This window comes from Rhinatrema bivittatum, chromosome 2 (assembly GCF_901001135.1).
Source record: "Rhinatrema bivittatum chromosome 2, aRhiBiv1.1, whole genome shotgun sequence".
Classification (NCBI taxonomy): domain Eukaryota; kingdom Metazoa; phylum Chordata; class Amphibia; order Gymnophiona; family Rhinatrematidae; genus Rhinatrema; species Rhinatrema bivittatum.
The window spans coordinates 804,749,068-804,774,733 of NC_042616.1; the positions used below are offsets into that span (position 1 = coordinate 804,749,068).

A 25,666-nucleotide genomic window follows, 5' to 3' on the forward strand; every position below is an offset into this window, starting at 1 on the left:
CAGCAGCAACTATGGCATAAACACCCCATGGCACCATGAGAATGGGAAAGCACCAAAAGTGGTAGGAACACTTCAAAGCACCAAGAGAAAGTCAAAACAGCACAAACCAGTCTGTCCATCCACACCAACTGCTCAGCTCTACAATCCCTACCATTTCTTCAAAGATGACCTGTGCTTGACCCATGCTTTCTTAAATGCAGATACTGTGCTTGGTTCCACCACCTCCATGGGCAGCTTGTGCCATGCAAAAAAATATGTGTGAAGGATCTGGCGTAACTTGCAGTATGATCTAGAATCTAGTACTTAAGATTCAATGTAAAAAAATGCAGTCACTCATTTGTGCTGCAAATAAACCCAAGGTCATGGCACAGTATAGAGGGAGAAATTCTGTAAAGAAATGTAAGGAGAGAGAGCCCATTCTGTAGTGGTCATGGAAAGGTGGGGGATAAAGATGGGAGAGGAAGTGATAGCTGTCAAGGTGTTTCTAATCCTGACAGTACTGTGTGGGATACCCTCTCTTTCCTGTGTTGCATCACCACCACTGTCTCTGTGGCTCCGGAGCTTCCATGCCTGCAATCTTGTCACCAGGGTCTCCTTCCAGTGAATTAAAACTGTGGGACCACAGGGTGATATTTCCTGTCACCTGTGGGTGACACAGCAAGGATAGCATGTAAAGTCATAAACTTTACATGCTAACTTTACATGCTACACACAGGCCCACTGAACGTCGCCTGGGAGGCCACTTTGCAATTCAGGAGTGAGAGGTGTGCGGCAGCCGCTGAAATTCCATGTTCTCCGTGATTTTTGAGAGCTGGTCAACTAGAAGACCTCGATATTTACTGGCCAAAACTGATGGACTTAACCGGAAAACTGAGAAATGTCCCTCGCACAAGCACAACCCTGCTGACACACGCACATAAAGAAGACCCGGCGAAGCCCTATCTACGGAAGGCACGCCTGCTTGCTTTGCTCAAGCAACCCCAGGAGAGCATACTTAGGCGCCCAAGTCTGCGCACGATTTAAAATTCCAGCGCATCTTCGCTCGCGCGCCGAGACGTGCGAGCGCGGGCGCACGCCCGCTCGTTTTAGAATTAAGCAGAGGCTCTCTTAGATCCCGTAGATCTGTTGGATGTCCTTTCCTCCCGTCGCAGCTTCACTGGATTATCCAAGGTGGGACTGACAGTTCTGTAGTTTCCAGTCTCGTCTTTGGTGCCCAGTCCTCTGGAAGCATTACTACCACTGAACACTACTCTCATTTCTACACTGCTACTCATCAGCAGAGCTCTGCAGATACACATTAGAGAGAGTCACGGCTCTACAGAGCTTACAGTCTAATCGAGACAAGCAAACAGGACAAAAACCAAAGACATTGGGGACTTAATTCATTATGAAAATGGTTAAAGTCAAGAACGTGAGTGTGTGTGGGGGGGTGGTGGTGGTGGTGTATAAATCGGGGGTTAAGATTTGAAGCAGCCAGAAAAAAAAAAACAGTCCATGTCAAACCACCAACAATATAGAGTTTCACGTGGGATATTATAAAACATAAAAGTTAAAATAATTATAGCATGTATTGGAACATAAAAAAGAGATGAAGAGCATTGTGAGATATATTAAGAAAGAAACAAAAATGTTCCGTCAACATTTTTTTTAAATGTTAAAACTAAATTGAAATAGCTAGGAGCTTTCTAAGGGTCTCATTTTCAGTTCTTCAGCCAAATCTTCTCGTGACGGATTCCCCTCGTGACCTTTCCCATGCAAGACCAGGCTAATTTATGAGGATCCCTGGTTACCCTCTATTAACCCAGAGCCCCTTCACATACCCCAAGGTGATGCCGTGGTACTGAGCCTTCCAGACGACGCCCAGCGCTTGTCCCAGGGCTACGGAACCACGGCCTACCCTGCTGCAAGAGGATGGCGGTCCACAGCACCTTACCTATGCTTTCCTGGGATACCATCACTACTACGTTTACAAAACATTAAATCTATCCCCCCGGAGCATGGTTGTCATTTCAGATCTGCAAAATACACTAGGCAGCTTTATTTGCCGGGCACGCCGCTGGTTTTGTCAGACGTACAAATTACGTAAGTGAGAATTATGTTAACCCACCCTTCTGTCTGGCTTGAAATGGTAAATATATTGCAGAGAAACGCACTATCGTTCCTCACTTCTGTTTTTCGTACGAGAGAATTATTAAAAACATCACGTCTAAAATGGTGCGAGCTTCATCCCTTGCGTCTCGCCTACCTGCATGAAGACAGAGAGCCGCGGCCAGCAGGGGGAACAGAACAGACTTCATCGTCAGCCGATGCCCTTGGACGACCGGGAAGGGGATGGTCCACTGGGCCGATCTTAGGTAGTCTCTCAGTTTGGATTTCCTGCAGAGTGATCCTACTGACAAGAAAGTGAAAATTCCTAGATTATGTCGACATGAAATGAGCAATTTCTTCGGCACATGTCCTCTACCACCATGCAATGGTCATGCTGATCGTAATCAAGGACTAGGACTGTAAGTAAGGTTGGAGCCCTGTGCAAGGCTCTGGTGAGACCTCTTTTGGAATGCTGTGTACAATTCTGGAGAATGCACCTTGATAATAATAATAATAGTACTTATTTTATCATTCAGAAAGATATAAATCCCAGTTGGTCCGGAAGACGGCTGCTAAAATGGTCAGTGGTCATCATCATAAAGCGTATGGGGACAGATTTTTAAAAGATCTCCAGGCGTACACCCTGGAGGAAAGGAGTGGAGCGAGGAGCTTATTGTAACCTCTAGCACTCAAGCAAGGAAGCGCATTCCCGCTTCTGTCACGGTGTCCGGGGTGGCTCTTCTCATCTGAGGAGTAATGAAGCAAAAGGGCCTATTCCCTCTCCCCCAGTCCCAGCTCTCTGCCAGGTAACTGGGACAAGGGCCACGACTCAGTGGGAATATTGGTTTTATTTTCCAGGTTTTATGCACCGTCATTAAGATACAATCCATCACAGTGGTTTACACAATGCTCTAAAATCAATAAGAGTGAATGAAAGAGAAAATACAGTAAATACATAATAAATACATTATAATAATGTTACGTCATAAAAAAAAAGTATTTAGAAATAATAGAACATGATGTAGAAAAGAGGAATAAATGTAAAATAATCACATGCATTAATTAAAAACTAAAATAATAAATATCTCAGGACCTTCCATCTGGAATGCCATGCCTCTGGACCTCAGGCAGGAAACCTGTCTACTAACTTTCAAAAAGAAACTAAAGACATGGCTTTTCTGCCGAGCCTTCCCAGATACCAGCGCTAAAGTCTGATTTAGAATCCTCATATCACTTATGTAAATAATCAAATGCTATTCTTGCTCACATCTTATCATGAGGTTTGGCTTCTGCCTCCATCCCATACTCCATTGTATATAGTAATTTATTGTATTTAATAATTTATCTTTCGTTCTCCCCCTCTTTTTTTCCTTCTCCCAGTTAAGGCAACCTTGTTATAATGTAACTTTTATGCTCCTTCTAAATGTCTCTTGTTGAATTGTTGGTTATAATTCTGCTTAGTTCGATGTAAACCGAGTTGATTTGATCTGTATCAAGAAAGTCGGTATATAAAAGCCTTAAATAAATAAATAAATAAATAAAATGAATAAGAGCACAAATAAAAAAAAATAAAGCAACTCTGCTATTCAAGGCTGGGATGGACACAAAGCAAATTATGATCTTTATCTGCAGTTTCTACAAACTAAGCCGTTCTATTGTGTTTAGAGATTAAGTAAATCAGTGATCGGAACTAAAAGACTTCAGTGTCAATGTTTTATGTGCGCCTCTCACTGGAATGGCGCAAGATACATTTCTCAGACAGGCAAAGAAGTGCATCCAAAAACCTTTCACACCAACAAGCTCTGGCTAATCTGTGCCAATCAACGTGGCGGTGCAATTAATTAACTTTTAGCCTGGGCCATTAACTGGATAGCCCAATGTGTGCTGTGGATACAAACAGTGAGCTTACGATTCGTTGGGGACCTTCTCACCAGGATAAGCAGCACCGACGATCCCTGGTTCCTCTGAACACGGACGCGGCCCCCTTCACTGTAGCTCTTCTCGAGCCTTGAGTCCTGACGGTGCCTGTCTTCCTGACTTAACGTAACTACTCTGTGTAACTTTGGGTAACCAGTCCCTTGCTCCAACTGGAACCTTTAGGGTCCGATTTTCAAATGCACGTCCGCGCTTAACACTGGGTTCAACACCTGTAAATGCACTTTACCCCTGCCAGTGAGCTTTCAAAATTGCTACCACAGATGGCATTGACTCGGCGACAGGTTTTACCTGCACTGAGTGCGCTTAACAAGGGTAAATGGCTTTAGAAATTTGCTACGATAGGACGTCACGTTTGCAAGCTTAACTCCTTCGAAAAATTCACCTGCTAGTGAACCAGGGGGGACCTAGATGTTAGGAAAAACAAACAAACATTCGGCATCCCTAAGTGTAGTAAGCAAGAGAAGAGTACAACTCACAGCCACTCTTCCTGTGTCACGCAGCGGAGTCCTCCTGCAGCTTTCTCTCCGGCTCGGGCTGAATTCGCCCTCCCAGAAAGCTCTAGGCTCTTCCTCTCCCCGACGCACTTCTCTCACATGCGATGTGGGGTCTCGGGCTCCTCTTGGTGCACCCTGGCTCTCAGCAACTTCAGGCCAACCTCTCCTGGACCAGGCTCACCTCCTCACGGTTTCTTGCCGGGCTGTCTTCTTCTCCTCTACCCAGCAGTGCCTCCTGTCTTCCCCTGCGACAAACACCGGGCTCCGGTGCTTTCTAAGCTCTCTTCTTCTTTCTGCCTCCTTATTTGTGCTGTCAGGTGCTCGTCCTACGTTTCCCGTGGAGGGGGGGGGGGGGCACGAGGAGGACCTTCCTGGACTTCCTCCTGCAGGACAGCACAGCTGTGCTTGGGGGAGGGGGGAGGGGGGAAGAGGAGCTTTTTATGGTTTTCTACTGTTTACAATATGATAACAGACATTTAAGTACCGCCAGAAAACAAGGACACACGAGACGGGCCTCTTTCAGTGGAAAGGAGGACCCAGGACAAATGCTTATGGCACGGGGTGAGTATGAAAGCGGGGCAGACTCGGGAGTAACCTCGGGAAATATTTCTATAGAGAGAGAGAGAGGTTGGTAGAAGGGTGGAGAAGCGTCCCAGTGGAGGTGGTGGAGGTCAGGGCCACATCAGAATTCAAGAGGACATGGGACAAGCGCAGGTGGTCTCCGAGGAACAGGAAGGGACTACAGAGCTGAGCAGGAGATGCGGACGGGCAGACTGGTCGGACGGACGGATGTTCTGCGTTTCTAGGATCATGCCTGATCCGACCCGGGCTCCCTCTGGGTGCACTCGCTCGCCTGCACGTCCTCCGTCCAGTTCTCTTTTTATGCCTTCGGATATTTTGTCACACTGGCGGGAGGCATTACCAGGGCAGGTTTAGGTTAGGGAAGAGAATGAGCAGCCACCTGGTAGCTAAGAGCAGAGGGCTGAGAAGTAGGAAGGCCAGGGTTCAAATCAGGCTGCTGCTCCCTGTGTCCTTGGTCAAGTTACTTCACCCTACATCTAGGGGAAGAGATGGCAATGAGAAAAAAAAATGGTCTTTAAAAAGAGAGGTCTTTCAAGGAAAACGGCCTTAACAGTTCAGATGGGGGTCCTATCAGAGCCTCCCATATCAGAACCACAGGCCTGAACAGAAGGAAAATCTGCTTCTGGGTGTGTGGTTATCTGTCACCCTTTTATTGCACCTCTGTAGCATGAAATGGCTGCCACTTGTAACTTTACCAAGTTAAAGGGCAACCTCTTATCCAGCTCCTTCTGCGGGAAACGCAGGATAACGGCAACATCCACCTTGCGGGGGGAGATTTTGGGCTCCGAACAGAAGCCCTCAAATACAAGCCAGATCCGAATATAAGCCAAGGATGTTAAGGCTTTGCAGGCCCACAGCACCGTCGATGCGACCATGGGGGGGGGGGGGGGGGGGGGGGGAGCGTAGCCTTTTCTGCATAGACTGCATAGACGCTGCCTTTCAAGGGCCAAGCCGTAAGTGAAAAAGGAGCCTGGTCTTCAGTCATGATCAGACCCTGAGATGGGACGCTTGTGCTTCCTGGGAAGAGGCAACAGAGAGCCAACCAAGAGCCTCACTGAGCCCGAGTACCAAGGATGCCTTGGCCTAGTCAGGGGCAGCCAAGATTGCCGTTGTGCAGTGTTTCTACCCCAGTGGTCCCCAACCCTGTCCGGGGGGCCCACCAGCCAGTCGGGTTTTCAAGATATCCACAATGAATATGCATGAGAGAAAATTTGCATGTTATGCAGGCAGTGCATGCAAATTTTCTCTCATGCATATTCATTGTGGATATCCTAAAAACCCGATTGGCTGGTGGGCCCCCAGGACAGGGTTGGGGACCACTGTTCTACTCCTTTCGAGGTTCTGCAGCCAGTGCAGACCCGTACAGGAGGGCATTCGCCTGCCAGGGTTTGATCAATGTGTCTAGGCCAGCATTTCCCATCCAGTATGCTGTGGCATATTAGTGGGCCATGGCTGAAGGGCAGGGGGTGCCACGGCTGCAAGCTTGCTTTTTTCTTTCCCTTCTGGTCTGCAGGATGCCCTCCTGCCAGTAGGGGGTGAGACGGAGAGCAGTGCTTTCCTGCCTCTGCTCCCTTTTCCCTCTTCCCTCAGCAAGAGAAACTGCACAGGCCCTGTAGTCTTTTGCCAGACCTGCTGGTCTCAGGCTGCAGAGGGGAAGCCGATGGGGGAGGAAGACGCAACCACCAGGACGGGGGCAATACGGAAGAGCCGGACTTGCCAGGGAAAGTGATGATGCCAGGGAGTTGGGGGACAGGGAAGGGAAGGTGGTGATGATGCTGGGTGGTGGGGGAGAGGGAGAGGGATGCTGAAGATCATGCCAGAGGGTGGAGGGAAGGTGATGCTATTGATGCCATGAGAAGTGAAGGGAGAGGGACAAGAAGAAGGATGATGATGCCAGGGGAGATGGAAGAGAAGGTGATTATGATGGGGAGTGGGGAGAGGGAAAGGAGGAGAAGGTGATAATGCTGGGGATGGGGAGAGAGGGAAGGTGATGATGCTAGTGCGCTAGGGATAGATGGAAGAGAAGAGAAAGCGAAGGTACAGAAAAATGGTTGGGAACCACTGGTCTAGGCCACTGGATTCATATTAGGCTAATATGATAAAGGTGATAGGTTGAATATGACGATTATGCCTATTATGGAGATTAATTGGCTTTACATAAAAGAGTATAAACAATTAACATGTTCCTGTTTTAAAAAGAACTGCTTTACATTTTTGTGAGTCTTGTGTGCACTATTTAAAAAAAAAAAAAAAAAAAAAAAAAAGAGGAACCAACTGCAGCAACTTTGGGCGTTGGCTGTCATTTTTTTACAGTCCTATGCAGGTATTAAAAAAAAAAAAGAAGCATGAAAGTCTATAAAATAGATTTTCAACAGAGCCAGTCGTCCAAGCATGGATGCACCCATAATGCTTGAATTGTACAGGGCTGCAGCCGCCGCCACCACCACCATTGTCCTAGTGAAAGTCCTTGGGACAGTCGCTAGGCCAAAGCCTGCACCTGAAACCGGAAGTGCTTGCCTAGGACACAAAAGCAGAAAAACGTTTGCTGTGCTTCCCAGATGGATATGTGGAAACAGGATGCTGCAAGGTCACGAGCCGTAAGAAATTCCCTTTTCATAATGGAGCAAAGGGGCTTCCACTCGGAAACACGGTAACAAAGGACATTTGTTGACTTCCGAGAGCCAGAGCTGGCTGAAAGGACCCTCCTTCTGTGGCACTTCCCTGGGTGGTTAACTCAGAAGCCGCTTTCTCTTCTGATTTTAAGAGATTTTTAAACATTTTTTTTGGACCATCATCTGCTGGAGGAAGAGGACAATGACGCCTTCTCCAGCTGCACCCGGTTTATCTAGACCAGCGATTCTCAACTGGTGTGTTGCGGCTTCCCGGTGTCCCGCTGCCCCGGTTGCACACGAGACGCACAAATTCTTCCACTAACACTGCTGCCGTTCCGTCCAGGCAGGAACGGCAGCAGTGTTTAAAAAAAAAACAACCCCCCCCAAAAAACCTGCCCCATCCCTTCCTATGTCATTAAATATAAAGCCCCCCCCTCTATCCCGACCCCCCCTCAAGACTCGCCCAAGCTCCCTGGCAGTCCAGCGGAGGGGGGAGGGACCTGGGAGCGATCTCCCGCTCCCGGGCCATTGGCTGCCAGTAATCAAAATGGTGACGGCAGTACCATGTCCTTACCATTTTGATTACTGGCAGCCTACGGCCTGGGAGCGGGAGATCGCTCCCGGGTCCCCCCGCTGGACCGCCAGGGATCTTGGGCGAGTCTGAGGGGGGGCGGGAGGGGGGTCTTCCTATTTCTTTAAATATAAAAGGATGGGGGCAGGTTCTGTGGTTTTTCTTTTTTGTTTGTTTGGTTTTTTTAAACACTACTGTCATTCTTGCCTGGACAGAACGGCAGCAGTGTTAGTGGAAGAATTTGTGTCTCTCGTGCTCAACCAGGGACTTGAGTAAGGGTGAGCCAGAGGGAGAGAGAGTATTTGTGTGTGATTTACAGCATGCAAGTGAGAGAGAGCGTGTTTCTGCAAGTGTGATTGACAGAATGTGTCAAAATGAGAAAGCATGTGTGTGAGGGAGACAGAGACTAGTCAAGGAGATGACTGGTGTGTGCGTGTGAGGGAAACAAGAGACTGGTCAAGGAGGTGACTGCTGTGTGCGTGTGAGGGAGACAGAGACTGGTCAAGGAGGTGACTGGTGTGTGCGTGTGAGGAAGACAGAGACTGGTCAAGGAGGTGACTGGTGTGTGCGTGTGAGGGAGACAGAGACTGGTCAAGGAGGTGACTGGTGTGTGCGTGTGAGGAAGACAGAGACTGGTCAAGGAGGTGACTGGTGTGTGCGTGTGAGGGAGACAGAGACTGGTCAAGAACATAAGAACATAAGAAAATGCCATACTGGGTCAGACCAAGGGTCCATCAAGCCCAGCATCCTGTTTCCAACAGTGGCCAATCCAGGCCATAAGAACCTGGCAAGTACCCAAAAACTAAGTCTATTCCATGTAACCATTGCTAATGGCAGTGGCTATTCTCTAAGTGAACTTAATAGCAGGTAATGGACTTCTCCTCCAAGAACTTATCCAATCCTTTTTTAAACACAGCTATATTAACTGCACTAATCACATCCTCTGGCAACAAATTCCAGAGTTTAATTGTGCGTTGAGTAAAAAAGAACTTTCTCCGACCAGTTTTAAATGTGCCCCATGCTAACTTCAGGGAGTGCCCCCTAGTCTTTCTACTATCCGAAAGAGTAAATAACCGATTCACATCTACCCGTTCTAGACCTCTCATGATTTTAAACACCTCTATCATATCCCCCCTCAGTCGTCTCTTCTCCAAGCTGAAAAGGGAGTTGTTCCATTCCCCTTTTCATTTTGGTAGCCCTTCTCTGTTCCTTCTCCATCGCAATTATATCTTTTTTGAGATGTGGCGACCAGAATTGTACACAGTATTCAAGGTGCGGTCTCACCATGGAGCGATACAGAGGCATTATGACATTTTCCGTTTTATTCACCATTCCCTTTCTAATAATTCCAAACATTCTGTTTGCTTTTTTGACTGCCGCAGTACACTGTACCGACGATTTCAATGTGTTATCCACTATGACATCTAGATCTCTTTCTTGGGTTGTAGCACCTAATATGGAACCCAACATTGTGTAATTATAGCATGGGTTATTTTTCCCTATATGCATCACCTTGCACTTATCCACATTAAATTTCATCTGCCATTTGGATGCCCAATTTTCCAGTCTCACAAGGTCTTCCTGCAATTTATCACAATCTGCTTGTGATTGAACTACTCTGAACAATTTTGTGTCATCTGCAAATTTGATTATCTCACTCGTCGTATTTCTTTCCAGATCATTTATAAATATATTGAAAAGTAAGGGTCCCAATACAGATCCCTGAGGCACTCCACTGTCCACTCCCTTCCACTGAGAAAATTGCCCGTTTAATCCTACTCTCTGTTTCCTGTCTTTTAGCCAGTTTGCAATCCACGAAAGGACATTGCCACCTATCCCATGACTTTTTACTTTTCCTAGAAGCCTCTCATGAGGAACTTTATCAAACGCCTTCTGAAAATCCAAGTATACTATATCTACCGGTTCACCTTTATCCACATGTTTATTAACTCCTTCAAAAAAGTGAAGCAGATTTGTGAGGCAAGACTTGCCCTGGGTAAAGCCATGCTGACTTTGTTCCATTAAACCATGTCTTTCTATATGTTCTGCGATTTTGATGTTTAGAACACTTTCCACTATTTTTCCTAGCAATGAAGTCAGGCTAACCGGTCTGTAGTTTCCCGGATCGCCCCTGGAGCCCTTTTTAAATATTGGGGTTACATTTGCTATCCTCCAGTCTTCAGGTACAATGGATGATTTTAATGATAAGTTACAAATTTTTACTAATAGGTCTGAAATTTCATTTTTTAGTTCCTTCAGAACTCTGGGGTATATACCATCCGGTCCTGGTGATTTACTACTCTTCAGTTTGTCAATCAGGCCTACCACATCTTCTAGGTTCACCGTGATTTGATTCAGTCCATCTGAATCATTACCCATGAAAACCTTCTCCATTACGGGTACCTCCCCAACATCCTCTTCAGTAAACACCGAAGCAAAGACCGGTGTGTGCGTGTGAGGGAGACAGAGACCGGTCAAGGAGGTGACTGGTGTGTGCGTGTGAGGGAGTCAGAGACCGGTCAAGGAGGTGACTGGTGTGTGCGTGTGAGGGAGACAGAGACCGGTCAAGGAGGTGACTGGTGTGTGCGTGTGAGGGAGACAGAGACCGGTCAAGGAGGTGACTGGTGTGTGCGTGTGAGGGAGACAGAGACCGGTCAAGGAGGTGACTGGTGTGTGCGTGTGAGGGAGACAGAGACTGGTCAAGGAGATGACTGGTGTGTGTGTACGTTTGTGAGGGAGAGAGACTGATCAAGGAGGTGACTGGTGTATGCGCATGTGTGTGAGGGAGACAGACTGGTCAACAAGGTGACTGATGTGTGCGTGCGTGTGTGAGGGAGACAGACTAGTCAAGGAAGTGACTGGTGTGTGCGCGTGTGAGGGAGACAGAGATTGGTCAGGGAGGTGACTGGTGTGTGTGAGTGAGGGAGACAGAGATTGGTCAAGGAGGTGACTGGTGTGTGCGTGCATGAGGGAGTCAGACTGGTCAATGAAGTGACTGGTGTGTGTGAGGGAGACAGACTGGTCAAGTAAGTGACTAGTGTGTGTGAGGGAGACAGACTCGTCAAGGAGATGACTGGTGTGTGCGTGTGAGGGAGACAGAGACTGGTCAAGGAGGTGACTGGTGTGTGCACGCGTGAGGGAGACAGAGTCTGGTCAAGGAGGTGACTGGTGTGTGTGAGTGACAGAGACAGAGATTGGTCAAAGAGGTAACTGGTGTGTGCATGCATGAGGGAGACAGACTGTTCAAGGAGGTGACTGGTGTGTGCATGGGTGAGGAAGAAGTGGATATGGACTGGGTAGTTACCAAGAGTATCTTCTTCGGGTCTATATGTGTTGTGGCTCATCAAGCACATCCTCCGAATAGAAAACCATAACAGAGATACTCTAAGCAAAGGGGCTTCCAATCAGAAACACGGTAACTAAAGACATTTGTTGACTTCTGAGAGCCAGAGCTGGCTGAAAGGACCCTCCTTCTGTGGCACTTCCCTGGGTGGTTAACTCAGAAGCCGCTTTCTCTTCTGATTTTAAGAGATTTTTGAAAACATTTTTTGGACCAGTCATCCACCATCTGTTGGAGGAAGAGGACAATGACGCCTTCTCCAGCTGCACCCAGTTATCTAGACCAGCGATTCTCAACTGGTATGTCGCGGCTTCCCGGTGTCCCGCTGCCCCGGTTGCACAAATTCTTCCACTAACACTGCTGCCATTCCGTCCAGGCAGGAACAGCAGCAGTGTTTAAAAAAAAGCCAACCTCCCCCAAAACCTGCCCCATCCCTTCCTATTTCATTAAATATAAAACCCTTCCCTCTATCCCGACTCCCCTCAAGACTCACCCAAGCTCCCTGGTGGTCCAGCGGAGGGGGAAGGGGCCTGGGAGCGATCTCCCACTTCCGGGCCGTCAGCTGCCAGTAATCAAAATGGTGACGGCAGTCCTATGTCCTTACCATTTTGATAACAGGCGCTTCCAGCTCACTACTTATTTTTTATTTATTTATTTAAATTTCTTATATACCAGCATTCGCGATGGGAGTCGCATCATGCCGGTTTACAAATAACAAGGTGTGACAACAGAATAAATATTTAATAACTTAAAAACATTAACATGTGATAGAAGAATAGGGTAGCAGTTACAATAAAACAGGGATAAAATGCAACTTGGAATGTAGAGAAGGCAAAAGAGAGATTAACAATGAGATAACAAAAGAATAACCAAGGTAAATAAAACCTGCCAAATTAAAAAAGAAAGAACATTATTGAGTTGTCAAAGGTTGTTGATTACCCTGACGGGAGTTCTTAGTTGCTTGAGTTGAGAGTGGGTTCAGTTGGTATCTGGAAAGGCTTTCAAGAATAGCCAGGTTTTAAGTCTTTTTCTGAAAGTGGGGAGGCAAGGTTCCACCTCTGGTGGTTTACCATATTGTCTAATAAAAGAACTATTGTGTGTCTGTCTCCTACACTAAGCCTGACCTGTGGTCCCTCTCGGGATTTCCCCCAAGGGCGTGGTCACCTGCCACTGGTCCAAGGATCCACCCACAACTACTCTAAATAACTACAGATTGCTATACCAGCTTTCTCTACAGAGCTTTGACATCAGATTGTTAACTCTGCATGGAGAACACATCAGATTGCTATCTCCTCATGGAGATCACAGCAGATTTACATCATTTGCTAACTCCATGGATCCGGCTTGTCTCCAAGGTTCTGGCTTGTTTCCTAGGTTCCGGTTTAACTCTATGCATCTGGCTTGGCTACTTGATTCCGGCTTGATTCCAGGGTTCCGGTTTATCTACATGATTCCGGCTTGTTTCCAGGGTTCCGGTAAACTCCTAGGATCCAGCTTGACTACAGGGTTTGGCTTAACTCCAGAGTTTGGATAACTACATGGATCCAGCACAACTCAATATTTTGCATGCTATACCGGGCCTGGCTCAGCGCATCGCGGAACAAGAGGACCCTTGGAAAAACTTACTTCAGCTTTTCATCAGCTACACACACAGAAAGTTCAAAGTACTACTTCTAACCATGAAAGTCAGTTACAGGAGGTAACTTTAAAGACTGCTGTACCACTGTCAGCTCCGATCCGCTTCTCTGGAGAAATACAGAAGACTCGGGGCTTTTTAAACCAGTGCTGCTTGCACTTTACCTTACAACCATCTTTATTTCCTACTGCTCTCTCCAGGACTACCTATATCCTTTCTTACTTGGATGGTAGGGCCTTGTCTTGGGTATCTACTTCGTGGGAGCACAAGGACCCTATTTTGCAGGACATAGAAGGATTTATGGACTTATTTAAATCCGTTTTTGATGACCCTGCTCGAAATTCTGTAGCCGGTTTTACTTTGGTGGATTTGAAGCAAGGCAACAGATCATTGGCTGAATTTGCCATAGAGTTTAAAACTCTTACGGCGGAACTTTGCTGGGACCCTAAATGTCTCAAGACTCTCATTTGCAGAGGCCTGGATACCTGTTTAAAAGACGAGCTGGCTGCTCATGAAACACCTGACTCACTGGATGAATTAGTAGCCTTGGCTACTCGGATTGATCACTGGCTCCAGGACAAGGTGAAGGAACTCCGGCCTAGGAGGTTATCTGGGTTGGATCAGGCTAGCTCTATACCTGCACTTCGGAAGGTTCCAGTAATTTCTGCTGCTGATAAAGATGAACCTATGCAACTTGGTCATGGACATTTGACTTCTAAAGAGAGTAGATTTCGGAAGAAGCGCAGCCTCTGCATGTATTGCGGTCAGCCTGGCCATGATGTCTCTACATGCTCCATTCATCCGGGAAACGGACGGGCCTGAGTCCTGCAGGAGGACTGTTTTTGGGCCTTAACGCGTCTTCTCCTCCACATTCTCTCCCAGTCTCTTTGACCTGCAGACCGGGTTCGGTTCAGACTCCTGCCCTGGTGGACTCAGGGAAAGGAGGCAACTTTACTCCTCAAACTCTAGTGGAATATCTGAAGAGTGCTCTCACCAATTCAGAAGATCCACTATTGCACTACAACTTGAAGTGGGCTTTGGACGTTTCTCAACACTGCCACTTCTATTGAAGAATGCTACGACGTCTCCTGCAGCCTTTCCATTGCTGCTGATATTCATAAGCCTTCAACGTTCACCGTGGCTCGAAGGCGCTCAACATCATTACCGTATTCACTGATCCTATACCTTTGAGTATCTCTGTCATGCTCTTTTCCATTCGGATGATGGGCATGATGAGCAATGGTACATATCAATGTTGCGTCCGTCGCTGCTCGACGCCCTCACTCCGCCCTCCTTACCACTGTGGCGACTCCCTCCGGGCCTGATGGATGGTTTGCTGCCGCGGCGTCTTCTTGCCGTCTTCCTCCGGCGTCCCCGGAGCGGCATGATGCTGTGGATCCGCCATGTTCCTGATGACGTAGGACACGCGCGCGAGCTCTGAATAATGTACCAGCAAGGGCGCGAACCTCAGGGGCGTCCCCCTGAATTGATTTCATTCGCTTCCAATATAAAAGGTCTCAGTATTTGCTAACGAATTGAGTTAGCAAGGATTCGTCCAAGCTACTCTGCCTCCTCGGACTTACCAGGAGTACCTCGGGGGCCTCGCTCTCTTTTCTCTATTTCAGATTGCTGATAGGAACTGGTACTCGCTCCTCGAGGGCCCACCTGAACACTCTGAAGATTCTCTACTGCCTGGAAGCTATCACAGATACAGATAATTGTGAGTTACCATCGCTCTCTCAGAGCTTTCCCTGGAACCAGGTACTCGCTCCTTGAGGGCCTAACCCTTTTCCAGCTACTGAGCTTTCTAAAGACCTTATGTGAGTTCTGTCATCCAGTTCTGGCTATGAACACAGCATACCCTGTCTACTCACTATCTATAGTTTCTCTACAGCTCAGCAATCCTGGGATCACTGTTCCAGTACCTGAGGGACTTCAGCCCTGCCGGGCATATCAGCTCACTACTGCCACCTCTGGTGGTTCTACTAACCTGTCTAATAAAAGAATTATCTGTGTCTGTCTCCGTACTGAAGCCTAGCTGGTGGTCCCTCTCAGGATATCCTCCTGGGGGTGCAGTCATCTGCCATCAGCCCAAGGATTCACCTATCTACATTCCTCTACAGCTGAGTGTCCTCTCCAAGCACTCCACTGGTAACAGATGGCTACGCCTTCCCCACCTGGAGTCTTCAGCAACAGATTCATTACAGTTTGTTACTACTCCCTCTACAGGAGCTGAGCATATCAGTTTACTAACTTCTCCTTCCTCAGGAGTAGGTCATAACGGATTGCTAACTCCGTATGGAGATTCATAACAGATTGTTAACTCCTCCCTCTTGAGGTGTCATTCTCAACCAGCTTGCTAACTCCTCCCCTTCATAGGAGTTTAACCATCACAGATACCAAGCTCCTCCCTCCAGAGGAGCTCGCTCATACAAGATCGCTAACTCCTCCTACCACAGGAGCAGATTCCTAACAGATTGCTAACTCCGCAGTCTAAACCCTAACAATTAAGACCCGAAGAAGATACTATTGGTATCTACCCAGTCCATATCCGCTGGCAACATCATCAATTCTCATCCAGCAATATGTACTGGAATGTCATTTTTTAAGTGGTTTTTGGACGTTCTCAACATCGCCACTTCCACTGAAGTTTCAGTGACGTCCCCAGCAGCTTACCACTGCTGATGAATTCCATAGACTGTGGCTTCAGATCAAGGACATGCTCATTTAAGCGAGTGACCATCCTAAGAAGTGCTACTATGCGCTCCTTGCGCAGGCTCCAGTCTTCAAGCCAGGAGACAAGGTCTGGTTGTCAACCAAGCACCTCTGATTCATCTGTTCTCCCTTTGGATTGCTCCTCGCTACATGGGTCCATTCCCAATCCTTCTTCGTTTCGGCAAAGTCACCTACCGTCTGAAGCTACTACTTGGTCAATTTCCATAACACATTCTACGGTTCATCTGAAACCGCTCATTCTCAACGAATTATCTTCAAAATTTCAAGATCCATCTGTCATCTATGCAGAAGAAGATTTGAGGTTAAATTCAAGAGTTACTGGATGTTCGTAACAGAGACAAGATTTTTGAATACCTTCTATGATGGGAAGGGTTCGGCCCCGAAGTACACACTTGGGAGCCTCAGACCACTATCTTGGATAAGTGATGCTTCGTCGATTCCATCTTGCGCATCCTTCAAAACCCAAACCTGGTATCCGAAGAAGAGACCGCCCTTTGAAGGGGGTACTGTTGTGTCCGTCGCTGTCCGATGTCTCTGCTCTGCCCACCTTACCTCGTTGGCGACTCCCTTCGGGGTTGATGGAAGGCTAGCTGCCGTGGCGTCTCCAGGCCGTCCTCCTCCAGCGCTCCCGGCTTGATGCTGCAAGCCGCCATGTTGACCAGATCCCTAAGGGCGCGCGCGGCCCGACTGATGTACCAATGTTGGCACGAACCTCAGGGGCATTCTCCTGAGATGATGTCACCAGCTCCAGATATTTAAGGTCTCAGTTTTCGCTAACAAGTCGAGTTAGCAAGGGGTTCGCTTCCTCCTGGTCGCTGCGGATGGGATTTGCTCTCCACGACCCTAGCTACTCTGCCTCCTTGGACTTCACTAGAGGTACCTGCTCCTCGGGGGCCTTGCTTTTTCTTTTTCTTTGCAAGTCGCAGTCCGGAACCAGTACTCGCTCCTCGACGGCCCACGTCCCGGACTTGTTCCTGTATACCACTTCTGCTAAGAAGTCATCGCTGCTTACAACATTGTGAGTTTCCATCTATCTCTCGGAGCTTTCCCTGGGTACATGTACTCGCTCCTCGAGGGCCTAATGTATACCATCTCCTGGGCTGCCTTATGAGACTATTGTGTGTGAGTGTTACCATCAAGGACTTGTTCCAGAACTCTGCATATACTGCCTACTCACTGTCTTAGTTTCTCTACAGCTTAGCCATCCTGGGATCTCTTTTCCAATACCTGAGGGAGTACAGCCCAGCCGGGTGCTTCCAGCTCACTACTGTCACCTCTGGTGGTTTACCATATTGTCTAAAAAAAGAACTAGTGTGTGTCTGTCTCCTACACTAAGCCTGACCAGTGGTCCCTCTCGGGATTTCCCCCGAGAGCGTGGTCACCTGCCACTGGTCCAAGGATCCACCCACAACTACTCTAAATAACTACAGATTGCTAATACCAGCTTTCTCTTCAGAGCTTTAACATCAGATTGTTAACTCCGCACGGAGAACACATCAGATTGCTATCTCCTCACGAAGATCACAGCAGATTCACATCAGCAGGCTCCCAATCACTGTTTCTCTTTCACTGGCACACTCACAAGCAGGCTCCCAATCTCTGTCACTCTTTCACAGGCACACTCACAAGCAGGCTCCCAATCTCTCTCTCTCTCTCTTTCACAGGCATACTCACAAGCAGGCTCCCAATCTCTCTCTCTCTCTCTCTCTCTCTCTCTTTCACAGGCATACTCACAAGCAGGCTCCCAATCTCTCCTTCTCTTTCACAGGCACACTCACAAGAAGGCTCCCAATCTCTCTCTCTCTTTCACTGGCACACTCACAAGCAGGCTCCCAATCTCTCTCTCTCTTTCACTGGCACACTCACAAGCGGGGTCCCAGTCTCTCTCTTTCACAGGCATACTCACAAGCAGGCTCCCAATCTCTGTCTCACTTTCACAGGCACACTCAAAATCAGGCTCCCAATCTCTCTCTCTCTTTCACTGGCACACTCACAAGCGGGGTCCCAGTCTCTCTCTCTCTTTCACAGGCACACTCACAAGCAAGCTCCCATTCTCTCTCTCTCTTTCACTGGCATACTCACAAGCAAGCTCCCAATCTCTGTCTCACTTTCACAGGCACACTCACAAGCAAGCTCCCATTCTCTCTCTCTCTTTCACTGGCACACTCACAAGCAGGCTCCCAATCTCTCCTTCTCATTCACAGGCACACAAACAAGCCCCCAATCTCTCTCTATCTTTCAGAGGCACACCCACAAGCAGGCTCCCAAACTCAGAATTGTACCTCTGTTCATTCTTCAGCCCTGCTGGCCTTGATTGAAACAGCTCCCATCACCTAGTCTCTCTTCTCCTTCGGTGTGCTGCATCTATCTTCTCCATTTTTGGCCCTGCCAGCCTGAGCTCTTGCACGAGCCGCTGCCATGTCTCTCTTTTGCGCCGCTGCCACGTCTCTCTTCTTTGATGCAGACTAAGCGTTGCAGCCGGGTACAGATACTTGAACATATGAGTTGTATCTGCAGAGGAAGAGAGAGTGCACCTTTGGTTACCCATTGGAGAGCCTCAGGAGTTTGGGCTGAGGATTTAAGGTTTTTTGTCATAGCTCAGATTCAATTACAGAAGAGAGGGGGAGTAATATTTCTAAAATATTGACACAGAGGGAGCAGAGATTTATTTTTGCATGGAACACTTTGGAGCTGCATGGGTTAAATCAGGATATAGAATGCAGTGTTTTCATGTGATTCCTTTGGGATTTGACGAGTTGGGATTTGTTGGGTTTTGGCCAATCCCAGTTATATGCCTTAAAAAAGAGGTAGGACATGTTTTCCATTTAAAAGGCAGCGTGCATATTGTTCGCATGCACAGCGTTTTAGATGAGACTCACCATGTTGAAATTTTTTGGTTTTGGAGATTTAATTGCTGTCGTAAAATCTTGCAAGTAACAGCGCTTGTTACGGGGTAATATATGGCTTGTTAAATCATATATATTAAATCTATTTAAAACCATTTAAGATATGGTTTATAATGGTGCTTTATTGTTTGTTGTAGGTGGTGACCTTTTGGGAGTACGGCAATGTGACAGAAATATTTGGACAGATGGCACAACTTGTATTCCAAAAATAGGTTTGAGTATTTTGTAGGTGTATTGTCAGTGTGGGTCTGATTTACAATATAACTTTTGATACAGGGGTTTAACATACTTTATTTATTATTGCTTGCCCACAGATATTTCAATCATTCAATTGTGTCGGAGGGAAATAAAGGTCCAATGCATTTTGCATATGGGCTAATTTAAACCCATCTTGGATGCTGTTATAAAAATGTTATAATTTATGGTATTGTGTGCTGGTTATGTGGGTTTATAATTGGGTAGGTTTAGTCCCCTGAAGAAGCTGGCTATGTCACCAAAACTAGGGTCCTAGTTGGGACTGTAGTTGATTTTTTAATATAGTTACAATATATGTGTACGTGTAGTTTGTGGGATTGGAGGCAACTTTTTAACATTTTTATAACATATGTGTGCCTGTTTTTTTGTAATTCATATGTACTTGGAATAATATTTAATAAATATTTTGTGCATGTTATGTCCACCGCAGCATCCCACGACGCTGGGGAAGGAGATTAAACCCAGGGGGAATGACTCAGAACCAACACCTTGTTTATTGTTTAGTATCTTTACCAGTTGCTTGTAGTTATTGTTGTTATTTGGTGCCTGTGGTACCGATTCTTTGATTGCTGATATGTTCAGTTGGTTTTCTTTAATAAAAACTTTAATTACAAAAAACAAAAAAAAAGAACCAACACCAGAAAAGGTGGTGGATGCCTGGAATGGCAACACCAGAGGAGGTGGTGAAGATGAAAACAGTCAAAGATTTCAGAGTGGCATGAGATAAAATCGGTGGATCCCTGAATGCCAGAGGATGGAAATGAAGAAAAGTAGGTCTGAGGGTAACTTCCGGGTGTGGCAATTACTATTCTTAACAGAAAAGTCTTAATACTTTTGATGCAACTGAAACATTGCTCTCTGCTTCTTCGGTAGGGGGAAAAGAAGAGTTGGATTCAGACAACAACCATGAGGGCCCTGACATTTACGGTCTGGGGAACTGTTAAGCATGGGGGTAACCTGCACGGACCAGCAATTATTACCCTTAGTAAAAGGCAAGGGATTACTACCTTAACCAATAAGCCTTGATGCTTTTGAAGCAACTACAACATCACTCTCCACTTTCACGGTGCTGAGGGGAGGGGGTGGAAGAGGAATTGGATTCAGATGACCACCAACATGGGCCCTGACTTTTAAGTTCTGGGGTACTGATACACAGACAGAAATGAAAAAATGCAGGACTGCTTCTACGGCCAACTCCATAAGCAAACCACATCAGCACTTTCTGAATTTTCAAGACGGCTCATCAAATAACTGCACGGAGAAGCAGTTGCTACCCTTGAGAGAAACATGGGGTAACCTGCACAGTGTACAGATACTACCACTTTCTGGGCAGACTGGATGGACCATTTGGTTCCTTTCTGCAGTATATGATACTGTGTTAGTGAATACCGAAGCAAAGAATTCATTTAGTCTCTCTACTATGGCTTTGTCATCCCGAAGAGCCTCTTTTACCCCTTGATCATCTAATGGTCCAACTGACTCCCTTGCAGACTTTTTACCTCTAATGTACCTGAAAAAGGTTTTATTATGATATTTTACATCCACAGCAATCTTCTTTTCAAATTCTGTCTTTGCCTTCCAATGGTTTGGATCTGACTTGCCAGGCTTATACTTTTTCCTATTTTCTTCATGTGGATCCTTTTACCATTTTTTGAAAGAAGTTGTTTTGGCTATAATAGCTTCTTTCACCTCACCTTTTATCCTTGCCAGCAATCATTTCTTCTTCCTTCTGCCATTTTTAATGCATGGAATATATCTTGTCTGGGCTTCCAATATGGTGTCTGTGCCCCTGGATAGACAATCGCATTACACTCTTCATGAGAAGAAAAATGTAAAACCACAATCCTCTCATAACACCAACCAATCATATTACTTCTTGAATGAAAACTATACTTTAGTGGATGTGCCAAAAAACGGACGATTTATAGGAAGCAGGATTAATTTAATAAAACAGTCTACTTCCTTATTCAAACCAAAGGGCTCAACTGTTTCTAATCTATAGTGGGTAGATTTTAAAAGGCCTATGCGTGCTTGCAGGTGCCACACTGAATTGAAAAAGAGGCCGAGTACACGTATATTTCCCGGTATGTGCACAAATCCAAAAGAAAAAAAATGGGTGAGGTGTGGGCAGGACATGGGTGGTTTGGATGTGTAACTACAAATGTGCGTGTAAGTACTTACCGCATAACTTTACTTCTGGAATGGAGGAGGTGTAAGTAGAAAGCAAAATAGGCTAAGCAGGGTTTTAAGGATCAGGACAGGTAGGGTTAAAGAAAGACTAGTTAGCTGGGGGGTGGTAAGAAAGTCCTTTCCTTTAACTGGGCAAACTGGGAATGGACTGGGGAAATGGGTATTGGTATCGACTCTCATATCTTACAAAATCCCCCCCTTACGCGGTAGATGCGGCATTTGTGTGCACATGCACGCGTCCATATAAAATTGTGCATACATGGATGCACATCCTGATTTTATAACATGCATGCATATATGTGCATATGTTATAAAATGGATGCGTGCACGTGTGCGCGCACGCCAGAATGAAAGTTACCATCTAAATCTACTGCTGTTCACTATGTAGTGAAAGCAGGTTCAAATCTCCATCCCATATTTTCTTAACTGGTTGGTCCAATGCTGAAAGAAACAAAGGATCCTCGAAAGAATGTCCTGAAGACTGACAATGTCTTCAAATTCAACTACGATTCTCTATCAGACAGGATTGGAGAGCGTCATCTTTCCTACCCGTCTGTGTAAGAAGCTTAGGGTCGGCAACACTAAGGATGAGTCCAATGTGTGCAAGCAGACCGAGAGGGAGTCTAACATTTGCTTGGCATTTGTTGAATGCAGTTCACTAATGTCTCTTTTAGTATAAGACTGACCTACACTCCATGAGTTCAGAGTTCGGAGCAGAGCACCATTCTTCCTGGTTATCATTACGCAGATGTAGAGGTGGCAAGAGTGCCTCGACAACTGATGGAGAAGCTGCAGGGATATGAGAGCTTGGAGGGCCAGCTCTAGCTAGTCGAGGACATTCATCCAAAGCCAACTTTTTCAGGATGCATGTTCCTTTATTCTCTCCCTCTCTGGTGTGTGTGTTTGTGCACACATGCGTGGTGGCATTGTTTGCTTTCTTCTGCTTTGGGTGCAGTCCTCTTAGGGGGATCACTGACTCATTGCCAGAATACGGAACATATCTTTGGTAAAAACCCTACAGCAGGCACACTTAGTCTATGCAGCTGCTCTCCCTCTCTATCCTATGCTTTTTGATTACAAAGAAAGCATGCGTCATGGTGGAAGAGCAGCCAAGGGGACAAGGACTACATGCATCGTGTTCCTGCCTGCCGTTGCTCTGCTCATACGACTGTGCCCCAAGAAACTAAAAGGAACCCAACACCAGAAGATTAACATGGGCTAAGGGATAGTTCAGAAGCTCTGAAACACATATTATTAGTCTCTCTGTACCCCCTAGTGGGGTGTTTTAAGTCCCAGGGGCAGACAATCTTTTTTATATCTTCTGGGGTTGCTCTGGCTAACTATTCACTCTCACACACTGACTCTTAATCCTTGGGGGTGGGGGGCTTTTTATAGGGGGAAAGTTCTTGCTTATGGCCCAGACGATGAAAAGAGGTCACCGATTATGTGTGCTTCCCATGAGGTGAGAGGTTTTACAAATAATTAGACAGGACCAGGTCTGGGTGGTAAAATAAAGTTTACTGATTCTTAAAGTTAAATTAATGTCCATTGGTCCAAATTGATGTTGATGAGTGTACATCTGACTGTAGTTACAGGGTTTTTCTGAGTAGGTAGGTGTCTTTATTACAGACCTCTGGGAAGAGTCCATGGTGACTTTAAATGCGCATAACTCTCCCAGCAGCTGTCCCATGGAATCCTAGTGAGAGGGCTCCCTTTTAACTGCCTGTCCTGATTCCTTAGGTGGAAATTTGGATGGGATCTCCTTCTCTTGTTCCTTCTTCCTTTGGTTATGCTGTTAATGTATTCCCCAGCGGTTACTTCAGGTGATTTCTCTTGTGGAAAAATCTGGTGACCAGGCTATTAATCCTGCGCTGAAATCCCAGTGGGGAAGGGGGATCCAAATAAAAACCTCCCCACTACTCTTTAGTTCCAAAAAATACTTTAGATCTTAATCTGGATGGCTTCTCTACCATCACTTGTCTCTCGCAGCAGGATCCATCCCTGGTGCTTGCCTGCCTAGGGAGTAGAGTAGGCTCACAGGTCTTTGATTCCCTGAAGAGAGCCCCTTCATCCCAAAGAGATATCAGGCTTTAAAAGTCTATCTCACTGCAAATTATAAGAAGGACCCTCTGGCGGGGAGTGCACGGTGAGCACGGTGAGGTATCGCTTCTTTGGGCAAGGCTGGGAGGCCCTACCAGACTGTGGGAAAAAAATGCTTCTCTACTTTGCAGCTGCTCTCTCTAACTGAACCCCCCTGACTGTTAAAATGGCCGGGCTAAATAGCACAGAGTCACTGAAATCAAAGCTTCCTGGTGGGAGGGACTGAAGGGGTGCATGGCTCCCACTAAGTATGTTCTAAAGACAGGGATAGTGGCATCTAGAGGCCAGTCAGGAGGGTCTGCCACATCTACTTAAGAACCAAATGGGTCTGGATCAGTGCCTTATATTTTATTTTGGAAGATGGAGAGGAACCTGGGGAGAGATGAACTGAAGGGAAAGGAGGGAGAAATAGAGAGGAATCCAAGAGTAGGGGTTGACAAAGAGGAACCTAGCAGAGGAGGAGAAGATGGAGATGAGCCTGAATGGAAGAGCAAAGATGGTGACAGACAGGGAAAGAGCAGAAGGGAAGAGGAGAGTGTGGAGGGAAGGAGAAGGGGATGATGCGAATGAACTGCAAGGGACACTATTTCATTGGTCTTAGCTTTTTTTTGCCTCTCAGTTTTCTCCTGCTCTTTTGGGCTTCCAGTTTAATCTGGACTGGCCTCTATTGGTCAATGCTGCCTTGAACCTTCATTCACAACTGCTGGGGATTTTCCCACCCTTATTTGTATATCCCATGGCAGCAGCAGTCCTCAGCTGGGGGCCACAGGCTGTGGCTCCCTCTGGAACCTGGATAATGTGTACCTTGAGTCTGGCCACTAGGAGCTGATGTTGGGCAATGACTTGGACTCATTACCCCCCTCTGCCCTCAAGGCATCCCCACCCTCAGCCAGTGTGGGGAGCAGAGGACCTAACCTGGTTCCCTCCTCATGGCAGGGCAAAAAACATAACCACCGAGCCACCAGGCTGGCACCTTTGAGTGGACAGGCTTAATGCATTTGTGGCTATCTTTCAAGAGTTGTACTCCCTTCCAGCCATGGATCTAGTCCTTGAGCCACAGGGGAACCATTGCTCTGAACATCCGGTCTATTTCCGTATGACATTCTGCCTTCAGTACCAAAACAGTGCTTAACAATAACATCTCTCTGCACAAACTGCACAGTCTTCTCTATCACCCTTCCCCTTTGAGATGCTCTTTGTGTGACCCTACGTGGGTCTTTCTGTTCCTCGCCTTGAGCCATCTATGGGAAGGCAAATCCAAAAATGGAATTAATAAATCAAAAAGGTTCAATTTGAATATTGTTCCCGTGTCTGCTGTTTTTCTCTTTCACCCATTCTATGTTTAATTTGGAATATTAAAACATAAGGAAAGCCTTGGCCTTTCTCATGCTTAACGTGTGGGCATGCGTGCATGTCCAAGGCTGACGTGGCTGCCCTTTCTTTCCAATGAAGGTGAATGATTGACTGGAATTCATGCAAACTGGGAAGGCGATTATTTGTACAACAGATGGGGCTAATTGTACCTCAGCCACTACTTCCTCCTCAAGTGCAATAATTCTGCCATAAATTGCAATTCAAGCTGAAGGGTTCAGGAAATGAAGCAGGTTTACAATTAAAAAAAAACCAAAAAAACAGTGTCCTTGGGGCGATTGAAATGTTGCCAGACTCTCGGCTCAAACCTCAAACAGACTGAAGAAAAGAAGATATGGGGGGGGGGGGGGGGGGGGGGAGGGAACAGATAAGGGGAGGGGGAAACAAGGAGTGGGAGTGGGAGTAGAGGAAGAAGGGGAAGGGGAAATAAAATGATGGAGGAGCAGAGGGAGCAAGCTGGTGAGAGAAGTTAAGAAAAGAAAGGAGGAATGATGAAAAGGAGGAGGAGAACTAGGAGAGGAGAAGGAGTGCAGCAGCACAAGGAAAGATGAGCAGAGGGAAGGAATGAAAGGAAAAAAACGATAAGGAGGGAGGTGAAGGAAGGGGAAGAGGACGTAGAAGAGCAAAGGGCACTAGAAGAGGGTGGGGGCAGGGACTGGATTTTTAAAGGAAAACTTGAGCAGAGAGCACCTCTTTGATAAGGAAAGAGTGGTGGATGTGGCTTCTTTGGGCTTCTGACACTGAGCCACGTAGAGGGCTGGTAAAGAGCTCTCAGCCCACTTGGGTACTTTTGTACCCGTGGACCCTGTCTCTAAATGTAGCTCATTTTCCAAAGGAACCTACCCCG

General features: G+C 46.7%; 1 protein-coding gene across 5 annotated transcripts in view; it reads right to left on the bottom strand.

The window, feature by feature from the left end:
* The window catches only part of LOC115085770 (lymphocyte antigen 6E-like), a 105,348-nt gene that overhangs the window by 22,374 nt on the left and 57,308 nt on the right, over nt 1-25,666 (bottom strand). For 2 of the 5 annotated variants that reach the window (XM_029592157.1, XM_029592154.1), the window contains one exon: nt 2,246-2,392. In XM_029592157.1, coding sequence (XP_029448017.1) covers nt 2,246-2,297 — 52 coding nt within the window. In that variant the 5' untranslated portion in view covers nt 2,298-2,392. Of the gene's footprint in view, nt 1-2,245; nt 2,393-4,502; nt 4,696-25,666 lie in introns of those variants that run through there. The other 3 variants (XM_029592158.1, XM_029592156.1, XM_029592155.1) reach the window with 3 other exon arrangements.